The sequence below is a fragment of the Schistocerca nitens genome, chromosome 3, assembly GCF_023898315.1.
Source record: "Schistocerca nitens isolate TAMUIC-IGC-003100 chromosome 3, iqSchNite1.1, whole genome shotgun sequence".
NCBI lineage: Eukaryota > Metazoa > Arthropoda > Insecta > Orthoptera > Acrididae > Schistocerca > Schistocerca nitens.
This window is the reverse complement of record NC_064616.1, coordinates 242,589,379-242,603,439: the sequence shown is the minus strand read 5'-3', so window position 1 is coordinate 242,603,439 and position 14,061 is coordinate 242,589,379. Positions and strand designations below refer to the sequence as shown.

The 14,061-nt window shown below is 41.5% G+C and overlaps 1 protein-coding gene across 3 annotated transcripts in view; it reads left to right on the top strand.

Annotated features, from left to right (window-relative positions):
* LOC126248201 (retinol dehydrogenase 13-like) overlaps positions 1–14,061 on the top strand; it is a 199,242-nt gene that overhangs the window by 140,230 nt on the left and 44,951 nt on the right. For 2 of the 3 annotated variants that reach the window (XM_049948999.1, XM_049949000.1), the window contains exon 6: positions 10,380–10,397. The exons of the other annotated variant lie outside the window; for it this stretch is intronic. In XM_049948999.1, the coding sequence (XP_049804956.1) occupies positions 10,380–10,397 (18 nt within the window). The remainder of the gene's footprint in view (positions 1–10,379; positions 10,398–14,061) is intronic. 3 annotated transcript variants of the gene reach the window in all.

The window sequence follows — 14,061 nt, the reverse complement described above, 5'->3', positions numbered from 1 at the left end:
GCCATTGTCAGTCTACATTTTATATCCTCTCTACTTCGACCATCATCAGTTATTTTGCTCCCCAAATAGCAAAATTCCTTTCCTACTTTAAGTGTCTCATTTCCTAATCTAATTCCCTCAGCATCACCCGACTTAATTCGACTACATTCCATTATCCTCGTTTTGTTTCTGTTGATGTTCATCTTATGCCCTCCTTTCAAGACACTGTCCATTTCGTTCAACTGCTCTTCCAAGTCCTTTGCTGTCTCTGACAGAATCACAATGTCATCGGCGAACCTCAAAGTTTTATTTCTTCTCCATAGATTTTAATTCATTTTCCAAATTTTTCTTTTGTTTCCTTTACTGCTTGCTCAATATACAGATTGAATAACATCGGGGATAGGCTACAACCCTGTCTCACCCCCTTCCCAACCACTGCTTCCCTTTCATGCCCCTCGACTCTTATAACTGCCATCTGGTTTCTGTACAAATTGTAAATAGCCTTTCGCTCCCTGTATTTTACCCCTGCCACCTTCCGAATTTGAAAGAGAGTATTCCAGTCAACATTGTCAAAAGCTTTCTCTAAGTCTACAAATGCTAGAAACGTAGGTTTGCTTTTCCTTAATCTATTTTCTAAGATAAATCGTAGCGTCAGTATTGCTTCACGTGTTCCAACATTTCTACGGAATCCAAACTGATCTTCCCCGCGGTCGGCTTCTACCAGTTTTTCCATTCTTCTGTAAAGAATTCGTGTTAGTATTTTACAGCCGTGACTTATTAAACTGATAGTTCGGTAATTTTCACATCTGTCAACACCTGCTTTCTTTGGGATTGGAATTATTATATTCTTCCTGAAGCCTGAGGGTATTTCGCCTGTCTCATACATCTTGCTCACCAGATGATAGAGTTTTGTTATGGCTGGCTCTCCCAAGGCTATCAGTAGCTCTAATGGAATGTTGTCTACCCCTGCGGCCTTGTTTCGACTTAGCTTAGCTACTATAAAATTTAAATTAGACGCAGAAATTCCTATTTCCTTTGCAATATCCACTCGCTTTCGATTACTGTTTTCCTTCGCGACTCTCAAAATTCGTAGCTTTTTAGCGATAGTAATGCTTTTCGTTTGTCTTCCACTCATGTTACCAGCTGTCAAAATAATTAGAAATGCAGTTCAAAAATGGCTCTGAGCACTATGGGACTCAACTTCTGAGGTCATCAGTCCCCTAGAACTTAGAACTACCGCACTTAAACCTAAGAAACCTAATGACATCACACACATCCATGCCCGAAGACCGCTCGGCCACTCCGGCAGGCTAGAAATACAGTGATACGGTACTGTAGCCTACACAGTATGAGATGTGATGAGTTTCTGGATTCCCGAGTGACATGCAACAATTCTTGTCCAGTTGTGCCCTAGTTGGCAGAAGTCGTGTAATTTCGGGAAAACAAATGAGTGCTGCAGCTACTACCAACCTTCCCTATGGCTATCACCACTGCCGTAATAGTAAGCTTCATACATTATACTGTACTTTCCAATACTGTACAGTCTCTGTATAACATCTGGTTTTTGTGATGGCTTAATTATTGCAGTTTATACTGTTGTTGCGTATCTGTCAATCGATAAAACAATCTCAAGTGTGTCACATTAAAAATTGAGTGATAGTTGGATTCGGATGCTCGCAACAATGTGATTTTCTAGTTAGCAACCGTGGTGCCGTGTTAATAGATGGAGCTTAGGCCGGTATTACACTATCAAACTTTCTTTGACAATGATCTTTGACGTGGCACAAAACGGGGCATTACACTGTCATCAAACATGTCGTCAAAGTTCCTTCATAACGGCCGACGACAACTTAATATTGTTCTCTGCATTTCAGTTTTACTTACGGTATCGGCAGTGTAGTGTGCAGAAGTTGGCAACACCATCTTCATATAATGCAAATGTTTTGTTATGTAATGTTCAGTTTACGAGTGTAACTAATTTACTTAGCGGACAAGGGTACATACAAGAATCTGTCAACCATAGAGTAAGAACAGATTTAATTATTTACTTCTTGGTGAAATGAATTCCCAGCAATGAATGGTCGTTGCCAACATGAACACACTACGCCACCGATGCCGTAAGTAAAATTATACCTGGTCTGAAGTTGCGTGAACTGCAATTGCATTGTCATTGCTTTTGCAAGAGAAGCAGAAGAAAAGGAAACATACTTGGGTGAAGCCGTGAACTTCACGGCGAGATGCGAAATATATACAACAAAATTTGCTACGGGAGCTGCAGGTCGAGGACGTAAAGTCGCACAAAAATCCCTTTGGGAATGGATGAGAGTACATTTCAATACGTGCTGAAGAAAGTGGATGCTCATATTATGAAGCTGAACACTCTCCTCCGAAACACTACATCCGCAAAAGACAGACTTACCGTAATACGGCGATTTCTAGCAATTCTGCCGGCCGCTGTGGCCGAGCGGTTCTAGGCGCTTCAGTCCGAAACCACGCGGCTGCACCGAGCGAGGTGGCGCAGTGGTTAGCACACTGGACTCGCATTCGGGAGGACGACGGTTCAATCCCGTCTCCGGCCATCCTGATTTAGGTTTTCCGTGATTTCCTTAAATCGCTTCAGGCAAATGCCGGGATGGTTCCTTTGAAAGGGCACGGCCGATTTCCTTCCCCATCCTTCCCTCACCCGAGCTTGCGCTCCGTCTCTAATGACCTCGTTGTCGACGGGACGTTACACACTAATATCCTCCTCCTCCTCCACGCGGCTGCTACGGTCGCAGTTTCGAATCCTGCCTCGGGCGTGGATGTGTGTGATGTCTTTAGGTTAGTTAGTTTTACGTAGTTCTATGTCTATGGGATTGATCACCTCAGATGTTAAGTTCCATAGTGCTTAGAGCTATTTGAAGCATTTAGACTATCTAGCTACTCTAGTTTACAGTACCGGTATAGCGCTCTAACGCTGCAGTGCACATTGACGAAAATAATACCAGAAACGTTTGAAACTATTTATTACGCACTGAAGGAGGAATATGTGAAGGCAAATAAATTTAATACGTGCCGGCCGAAGTGGCCGTGCGGTTCTAGGCGCTGCAGTCTGGAACCGCGAGACCGCTACGGTCGCAGGTTCGAATCCTGCCTCGGGCGTGGATGTGTGTGATGTCCTTAGGTTAGTTAGGTTTAACTAGATCTAAGTTCTACGGGACTAATGACCTCAGAAGTTGAGTCCCATAGTGCTCAGAGCCATTTGAGCCAATTAATACGTATTGTAGTCATGAAAAATTTTTATTTCCACAGAAGTTGTAGATTTTCTCCTTTATATTCCCGGGGGTGTATCCTGGACGTACTTCAGGGCTAATAGCATCCGCATTTTTTTATAGCTCTCACTTTTTATTCTGTTTTTGTATTCGGGATGTCGTAAGCTACACAGTGCTTCATCTGCCCCGAATATTTCTATCAATTTCGTTATATATGCGACGCACCATGTAAATTTGGGAGTCATATTGATAAACATTATCTAAATCTAAGGCGAAGTGCTGGATCTGATCAAAGAAAATTTTACCACTGCCTAACTTTCACAAAGTTCCCTATTACACTTTCAAATTTCATTGTAGTCTAATATCGGCCGTACCAGTCCACTTCCCGGCAACCCACTCTGAAATACTGCATCATAACTTGTGCACACTGTGGATATTTCGCCGGGACACGAAAAAAAAGTATAAGTGAGAAAAACGTATATGTGGAAAACGTATAATTGACGTTTTACTGCAATCATTGCCCTATCTACACTGAGGTGACTAAAGTCATGGGACAGCGATATGCACACATACAGATGGTTGGTTGGTTGGTTGGTTGGTTTGGGGAAGGAGACCAGACAGCGAGGTCATCGGTCTCATCGGATTAGGGAAGGATGGGGAAGGAAGTCGGCCGTGCCCTTTGAAAGGAACCATCCCGGCATTTGCCTGGAGCGATGTAGGGAAATCACGGAAAACCTAAATCAGGATGGCCGGACGCGGGACATACAGATGGCGGTAGTATCGCGTACACAAGGTATAAAAGGGCAGTGCATTGGCGGAGCCGTCATTTGAACTCAGGTGATTCACAAGAAAAGATTTCTGACGTAATTACGACCACGCGACGGGAATTAACAGGCTGTGATCGCGGAATGGTTGTTGGAGCTAGACGCATGGGACATTCCATTACGGAAATCGTTAGGGAATTCAGTATTCCGAGATCCACAGTGTCAAGAGTGCGCCTAGAATACCCAGTTTCAGGCATTACCTCCCACCACGAACAGTGGCCGACGGCCTTCACTGAACGACCGAGAGCAGCGGCGTTTGCGTAGAGTTGTCAGTGCTAACAGACAAGCAACACTTCGTAAATAACCGCAGAAGTCAAAGTGGGACGTACGACGAACGTACAGGTTAGGACAGTGCGACGATTTCGGCATTAATGGGCTATGGCGGCAAAAACCTAACACTAGTGCCTTTGCTAACAGCACAACATAAAATGGTTCAAATGGCTCTGAACACTATGGGACTTAACTTCTGAGGTCATCAGTCCCCTAGAACTTAGAACTACTTAAACCTAACTAACCTAAGGACAACACACACATCCATGCGCGAGGCAGGATTCAAACTTGCGACCGCAGTGGTCGCGCCGTTACAGACTGTAGCGCCTAGAACCGCTCGGCCACCCCGGCCGGCAGCACGACGTCGCCTGCAGCCCCTCTCCTGGGCTCGTGCCCGTATGGGCTCTACCTTAGACAACTAGAAAACCGTGGTCTGGTCAGATGATCCCCGGTTTCAGTTGGTAAGACCTGACGGTAGGGTCCGAGTGTGGTGCAGACCCCACGAACCTACGGACGCAGGTCGTCAACAAGGTATGCGCAACTTCCTGGCAGATTAAAACTGTGTGCCGGATCGAGACTCGAACTCGGGACCTTTGCCTTCCGTGGGCAAGTGCTCTACCATCTGAGCTACCCAAGCACGACTCACGGCCCGTCCTCACAGCCTTACTTCTTCCAGTACTTCGTCTCCTACCTTCCAAACTTTACAGAAGCTCTCCTATAGGAGACGAGGTACTGGCAGAAGTAAGACTGTGAGGACGGGCCGTAATTCGAGCTTGGGTAGCTCTGATGGTAGAGTACTTGCCCACAAAAGGCAAAGGTCCCGAGTTCGAATCTCGGTCCGGCACACAGTTTTAATCTGACAGGAAGTTTCATATCAGCGCACACTCCGCTGCAGAGTGAATATCCCATTCTGGAAGGTATGTGCAATTTGGGAGTGGCTCCATAATAAGGTGGGCTGTGTTTACATGGGATGGACTGCGTCCTCTGGTTCAGATGAATCTATAATTGACTGGAGATGGTTACGTTCGGTTACTTGGAGACCCTTTGCAGCCATTAATGAGCTACATGGTTCTAAACAATGATGACTTGAGTCCATGGAACGTCGAGTTGCTGTCCTATACCAGGCAAAAGAAGGTCCGACACGATATTAGATGGTATACTAAAACTTTTGCCACCTCAGTGCACTTGCTAATATTATTTATTAAAAAAAAGGATTTTCAACTACTATATTGGAATGAAACTGTGTTAGTTATTTTTGTAATATAGAGGACAGTCCGTAGGCTACATGACAGAAACTGAAGTTGCTGTATTTGTCGTAAACGACAACATCAGTTTTCTTCTGCCTTTACACCAGTGAAGTTGTATGGTGGCATCTACTATTGCGAGTTTGTTTCCTTATTACTCACTCAAAATGTATGCTGAGTAGAATGGATCATTGATATTGGATAATGTAGTGTTTTTTCTTATTGTTTACGTTAATCAGTTTGATTCTGCAATTTCCAATATTTTAGCACTGAAGATAGCTATTTATAACCGATATCTGAATATACAAGAATACCAGGAAACCAATGAGGTAGCGACTGATAGCTGTGTTTCTATCCCACGGTCACTGTGCACAATGGCTCCTTATGAAGTCAAAGGCAGAGAAAAGAATTTTTCGTCAGTGATATACGGCTACAAGGAGTGGGTTATGAGAAAGGCTGTCCGTGGAAGAATTCATGCAATCGAACCAATCTGATGGAGAAGTGTGGTAACAGTAAGGATTTCAGTTTCAGTAGACCACCATCAACCATCTGACGATGCCGTTGGTGGAGTGGCTTGCGTGATTCAGCGCTACAATTAGCCGTACCGTGTGTGCAACCACAACGGAGGGGTATCTGTTGAGAGGCCAGACAAACGTGTGGTTCCTGCAGAGGGGCAGCAGCCTTTCCAGTAGCTGCAGGGGCAACAGTCTGGATGATTGACCGATCTGCCTTGTAACATCAACCAGAACGGCCTTGTTGTGCAGGTACTGTGAACGGCTGAAAGCAAGGGGAAACTGCAGCCGTAATTTTTTCCGAGGGCATAAAGCTCGGTTGTATGGTTAAATGATAGTGGCATATTTTTGGGTAAAATATTCCGGAGGTCAAATAGTCCTCCATTCGAATCTGCGGGCGGGGACTACTCAAAAGGATGTCATCATAAGAAACATAACTGGCGTCCTACATGTCGGAGCGTAGAATGTTAGATCCCTTAATCCGCCAGATAGGTTAGAAAATTTAAAAATGGAAATGGATAGGTTAAAGTTAGATATAGTGAGAAGTAGTGAAGTTTGATGGAAGAAGGAACAGGACTTCTGTTTAGGTGAATACTGGGTTATAAATACAAAATCAAATGGGGGTAATGCAGGAGTAAGTTTAATAATGAATAAGAAAACAGGAATGTGGGTAAGCTACTATCAACAGCACGGTGAACGCATTATCGTAGACAAGTAAACACTAACCCTACGCCCGTCACAGAGTTTGTACGCCAAAAAGCTCCGCAGATGATGTAGAGAATGAAGAAATATGTCATAAGATAGAAGAGATTATGTAGATATTTAAAGGAGACGAAAATTTAATTGGGTTAGGGGACTGATAGTAGGAAAAGGAAGAGAGTATGGACTGGAGGAAAGGAGTGAAAGAGCAAGCTGCCTCATAGAATTTTGTAAAAAGTATAATATAATAATTACTAACACTTGGTTAAAGAATCATGAAATAAGATTGTATACGTGGATGAGACCTAGAGACACTGTAAGGGTTCAGATTGATTATATACTCGTAAGACAAAGATTTCGGAACCAGCCTCTAAATTGTAAAACATTTCCAGGGCAGATGTGGACTCTGAATGTAATTTATTGGTTATGAACAGTAGATAAAAACTGAAGGAATATCAAAAAGGTAAGATATTAAATGGATGGTACCTATATAAATTGAAAGAACCAGAGGTTGTTAAGAGTTTCAGAGGGAGCATTAGCCAACGATTGACTAGAATAAGGGAAAGGAATTCGGCAGAAGACGAATGGTTAGCTTTGAGAGATGGAATAGTGAAGGCACTAGAGGATCAAACAGGTAAAAAGGCAAAGCCTAGAAGAAATCCTTGGATGTGACACGAGATATTGAGTTAAACTGATCAAAAGAGAAAGTATAACAATGCAGCCAATGAGGCATTCGAAAGGGAATACAAACTTCTAAAAAATGAGATTTACATGAAGTGCAAATGTAGGAATTTAGAAGTGTATTTCACTAGGGGAAAGGCAGATACCGCCTACAGGAAAATTAAAGCGGCCTTTGGAGAAAAGAAAAGCATCAGTAAAAATATCAAGTGCTGAGATAGAAAGACAGTACTGACAATATTATAGAAAGGAAAGAGGACGTAGATGAGATAGCGGATACGATACTGCGAGAGTTTGACAGAGCAGTGAAAGACCTAACTCTAAACAAGGCCCATGGAGTAGACGACATTCCGTCTGCACTACTGATACCTCTGTGAGAGCCAATCATGACAAAACTATTCAATCTGGTGTACATGATGTGTCACACAGACGAAATATTCTCAGACTTCAAGAAGAATGTAATACTTCCATTTCCAAAGAAAGTTTGTGTTGATGTGAATATTATAGAACTATCAGTTTAAACAGTCATGGTTGCAAAATACGAAGACACATTCGTTACAGAAGAATGCAAAAACTGGTAGCAACCGACCTCAGGAGAATTCAGTTTGGAATCCGGAGAAATATAGGAACATGTGAGGCAATATTGACTCGATAACTTCTCTTAGAACATAGGTTAAGGAAAGACAAAACTACATTTACAGTATTTGTAGACTTAAAGAAAGCTTTTGACAATGTTGACTGGAATACCCTCTTTGAAACTGTGAAGGTCGCAGGGGTAAAACAGAGTGAGCGAAAGGCTGTTAGCAATTCGTACAGGAACCAGACAACAGTTATAAGCGTCGAAGGGCATGGAAGCAGTGGTTGACAAGGGAGTGAGACGGGGTTGTAGTTTGTCCCCGATATTATTCAATCTGAACATTGAGCAAGCAGTACAGGAAACCAAAGAAAAATTTGCAGAAGGAATTAAAGTTCAGGGAGAAGAAATAAAAACTTTGAGATTTGTCGATGACATAATAATTCTATTCAAATGGCTCTGAGCACTATGGGACTTAACTTCCGAGGTCATCAGTCCCCTAGAACCTAGAACTACTTAAACCTAAGTAACCTAAGGACATAACACACATCCATGCCCGAGGCAGGATTCAAACCTGCGACTGTAGCGGTCGCGCGGTTCCAGATTGTAGCGTCTAGAACCGCTCGTCCACTCCGGCCGGCAATAATTCTGTCAGAGACAGCAAGGGACTTAGAAGAGCAGTTGAATGCAATGGATTGTCTTGAGAGGAGGATATAAGGTCAACATAAACAAAAGCAAAACAAGGATAATGGAATGTGGTCCAATTAAATTATGTGTGCTGATGGCATTAGATTAGGAAACGAGACACTAGAAGCAGTAAATGAATTCTCCTATTTGGGCAGCAAATTAACTGATAAAGGTCAAGTAGAGAGAATATAAAATTTTGACTGACAATGGCAAGAAAAGCCTTCTGAAGAACAGAAATCTGTTAACATCGAATATAGATTTAAGTGTCACGAAGTCTTTTCTGAAGATATTTGTGTGGAGTGTGGACATGTGTGGACGAGAAACGTGGGAGATAAACATTTTAGACAGGAATAAATGGTTCAAATGACTCTAAGCACTATGGGACTTAACATCTGAGGTCATCAGAGCCCTAAACTTAGAACTACTTAAACCTAACTAACCTAAGGACATCACACACATCCATGCCCGAGGCAGGATTCGAACCTGCGACCGTAGAGACAAGAAGAGAATAGATACTTTTGAAATGTGGTGCTACAGAAGCATGCTGAAGATTATATGGGTGGATCACGTAACTAATGAGGAGGTACTGAGCAGAGACAATAAATGTTCGGCAGAACTTGATTAAAAGGAAGATTCTGTTGACAGGACATATCCTCAGACAACAAGGAATTACCGGTGTAGTATTGAAGGGACGTGTGGGGGGTAAAAACCGTAGAGGTAGACGAAGAGACGAATACAGTAAGCAGATTCAGAAAGATGTGGGTTGTAGTAATTATTCGGAGATGAAGGGCCTTGCGCAGGATAGAATATCAGGGAGACCTGCAAGAAACGAGTCTTCGGACTAAAGACCACAATAACTAAGATACGAATCACGATAGCCTAATAGGAGGTTGAGTTTTGGGGCGTAAGTAAAAGTATTTTGACCAAATTACGCACAGAAAATGTCCCCTACAGGAGTGTCTTACTCTCGCAGCTGTTAATAGGGAAAGGAACAGAAAACGGCTGAGAAGAATACTGGTTGACCTAATTAAGGAAGCAACTAGCCTCCACGTGAATCCTCCACAAGAAGCAAAACTAAACCAAGAAAACTGTTACACACTCTTTCACTATGTTACGGAGAGCTTTAGGCAACTTAACAAGTGACAGAAAATGCTGTCATTGTTTTATGAAATTCATACTATGGTTTCGGTGAAGTCTCAAATCAGTTAGCGTTGCGTATTCCCTACCTATATGTTAGTGGCTTACAAGCTGCTTGAGAGTGCGCTATCGTAATTTTATATGGATTCAGTGGCCCTTAACGAGACCACAGGAAACGTTGAAATGTAGCTACAAAAATATACCATATAAGATAAAGAGCCCATGTCACAGCAACAAAAGTATACATTATATGATAAAGTGTCTAAGTCACATGTAAATTGGAACAAAAAGTCTCTATGTATCGACCGCCCATTGTTATGTTTATCACTAAAGTCTTGCAGTATTGGCTTGATAGTAGACTGATGATTACGCTATCTGTAGGACGTAGTACATAGTCGAAGAGTAAGAGTATTTGCAATTAGTTGCGCAGCGTTAGAATGTGTGTACGTTTCTCATCTTTGGTGTCTTTTTATTAGTCTGTTTCTTTAGTTAACATTCTTAAGACAGACTTCTTTTCTTTACAGTTGTCCGGAATCCTATAGGTGGGTAATATTTCAGTTATATTCGTTATTATAAACTCCAGTATTGTTCGGTAGCCGCTGCATGTGTTTGTGTATTTATTTATGCATACATTTTGAAAAAAAATGCCTGTTTGTAATTTTTAAAGTATTAAATGTCACTAATCCCTAAGTAATTTTCCGATATCGTTATACAGTGTGAGTCACTAACGATTGCCACCTAGGAGCTGAAAAGTTTGTGGGACAAATGTTGCATGGGACAACGGGAGCCATAATATGACGTTGGTCTTTTGTTGCTAGGTGGGGTCGCTTAAGAGATATGAAGATCAACTTTGTTTTTTTTTTTAAATAGGATGCTACAGTTTGGTACTTATTTTCTGATAGCTGCTCTCGAGATGAATCCAATGAAGTGTTACAGTAAGGTTTTTGAAGATCAACGAAGGTCAAAAAGGTGGCATGAACATCCATTTACAGAAGGTGTTCGAAGTGATGACCATTGGTATCAGTGCAGTGCTGCAATCTTCTTATCCTGGATTGAGTGGTATTCCTTATCACTTCGGCATTTATCGAAGCACATGGTCTGACAATTCTCTCTCGTATATCGTGAAAATGGTAAATATTCGTCGAATATGGCTTATCCATCTAACGTGCCACTGACTTGTAAACACCATTCGACGGGTTTCGCAATACAGCACTAACAGGAACGGTAAGACTAGTATCATAGACTCAAGCGAATGTGAATGATGAATTCCTTCGAAGAACAAGTCGATATGCTTCTCATTTACGGAGAATGCCAACGAAATTCAGTGAGAGCTAGAAACTTATATGCTGAAAGATGTTCTCAACGTGCTCCCCATGCACGTCGTACATTTAAATATGTGTGATAAACTGAGAACAACTGGATATTTAACGCATCGGAAACATATCTGGCAAAGGAAAGTTACTAACGAGGAAACGGAAATTGGTACTCTTGCCACTGTGCTTCGATATGTTTCTGTTAGTTCGCGTCAAATCGCAAGGCATGACCCGGAGTAGTGTTGTTCGTGTTCTGCATCGCCATAAATATCATCCTTACCATATCAGTCTCCACGAAGAATTAACTGGTACGGATTGTATGCGTCGCATTGAATGCTGTCGATGCAACTTCAGATGCAGAGGAATGACATATTTGTTAATTTGATTTTATTCACTGAGGAGACTGCATTCACGAACCATGGAAATGTTAATTTGCATAACATGCACTATCGGGCAACCGAAAATCCATGTTGGCTGCAGCAAGTTGCACACCAAAAACCGTGGTCGGTGAATGTATGGTGTGGGATTCTGGATGACAGAATTATAAGCCCCTATTTCACCGAAGGTAATCTTTATGGTAGGAAGTACACCACATTCCTGCAAGAAACATTAGGTCTGTTATTGGAAGAAATACCTTTAGGAACAAGGAACAGAATGTGGTATCAACACTATGGGTGTCCGGCACATTTTTCGCTGATGGCTAGAAATGAGTTGTAGAGACAATTCCCAAATCGGTGGATTGGACGCAGAGGAGATGTGTCGTGGCCGGCTCGTTCGCCGGACTTGACGCCTCTGGATATTTTCTTGTGGGGATTCGGTAAAAGACATTGTTTATAAAGACGTTCCAACTATACCTGAAGATATGCGAGAGAGACTTGTCAGAACATGTGCTTCGGTAAGTGCCGAAGTAATAAGGAATACCACTCAATCCATGATAAGAAAATTTCAGCACTTCATTGATACCAATGATCATCACCTCGAACACCTTCTGTAAATGGAAGTTCATGCCACCTTTGTGACCTTCGTTGACTTTCAAAGACATTACTGTTACACATCATTGGATTCGTCTCGATAGCCGCTATCAGAAAATAAGTACCAAACTATAGCATCCCATTAAAAAAAAAAAACAAAGTTGTCCTTTTAGCGACCCCACCTAGCAACAAAAACCACCGTCATATCAAGGCCCCCGTTGTCGCATGCAACATTTGTCCCTCAAACTTTTCAGCTCCTATCATACTTTCGGAGTTATCCTCGGTGGCAATAGTTAGTGACTCATTGGTATAGGATATCACCAGTGCTTGCATTTTAATTCCCTATTACAGGATTTTATTGTATGTGTTACAATTACTGGGCGCATATTTAGGTCGGAATAAATTGTGTTTTTTCCTTTGATCTTATGCTACTACATTTGCGACAGTCGGGTAGTAAATACTCGAGAAGATGATGAATTATAATAAACAGATATATCTGCGGTGTTATACGGCATCGTTTACCTAGCTAAAATGGTTGAAGATGAAGACTTAGAGCTTCGACATTGGACGCAAATAGACAGAATAATAAATACAGCTGTATGGAGAGAAAATGATTAGGGAATAAGTAGTCCTTATTCTCCATAAGATTATATTTAACAGCTAATGTCCTCAGTTCTTCCAACACTATGGAAGTGACGAGTCAGAGAAAATGTTTGAGAAATACATATTTTATCTGTCGACGGCTAAAAAGCTTTCGAGAGAGTAAAGTATAAGAAACTGGTGTATCATGGAGATGATCTGCTATAGGCCATTTGAATTTTGTTGTACGAAAATACACGCATAAAATTAAATATGGGAGAAAAATTCTCAGAAAAGCCACTGATTAATAGGGGAGTAAAATAAGGATGTTATGTTTCTCTATCTTTGCCTAAAAATTAAATGGTCGCCATTTTAAGAGAACACAAAAATAAATTTTAGACAGACGAATGCGAGGACAAGATCACCATCCTCGGCGTCCTTCTGTATGCACATGACGCAGTTTTATTCGCTGACATGGAAACAAGTCATCTGTGAGGTGTTCACACCCTATGTAAGGTATGCGAAGAATAGGACATGACATTTCCTCCAAATAAACGAATTTAAGGGTCTTTATTGGATATGAACCAAAGAGATCAAAGATTGTAGTTAACAACGAAATAATTTAAGAAATGGTTTAAAATTGATGTCACGCAAAATAACGTATGACTGCAACCAATATACTGAACAAAATAATCTTTAATAATTACCAAAAACTTAAAACGAAGGGACAGAGGGCTACATTAATAACATTCTATAAGAAGACAGCCGACCCCAAGCTCATACATAGCATCATATGTTGGGTCTTTAAATAGATATAAAAAGAAGAATGCAAGCACAATAAATTAGATTTCTTAAAAGAGTGAAAGGCTGTATGAGTGCAGACAGGGTTAGAAGTGTAACAATAACAGATGAAAAATTGCTGCCTGAATAAAAGAATATGTCACAATCAGTTAATCTGGAATGAGAATCTCTAGAAGTAATGGCCAGTCGCAGTTTACTCCTGGAACCTAAAAACTGTTGAATAATCAGGTAGAAAATGAGTGGGGTCACGACGCAACAACTGGGTAAAGATACGGGATTCTAATGTTTAAATTGAGGAGGAGGAAAAAAAGAAGTTTCTGCCCTAGTATGGCAGTAGTTTGGACTCAAAGCTTTTCTTCAACAATATCACAGATAAAGAACCAATGCCTTCCGTTTGCAGAAAATCTGGTGTATTGGTTGGACTGGCCTACTGAAGTCAGTCGAACATATCGGGGTGAAATCGGAGGAAGTGATCTGACAAGGGCTTACTACGCAAGAAAAAGCTCGGAGATAGATTAATTACAATAAATACTTTTTAAGCA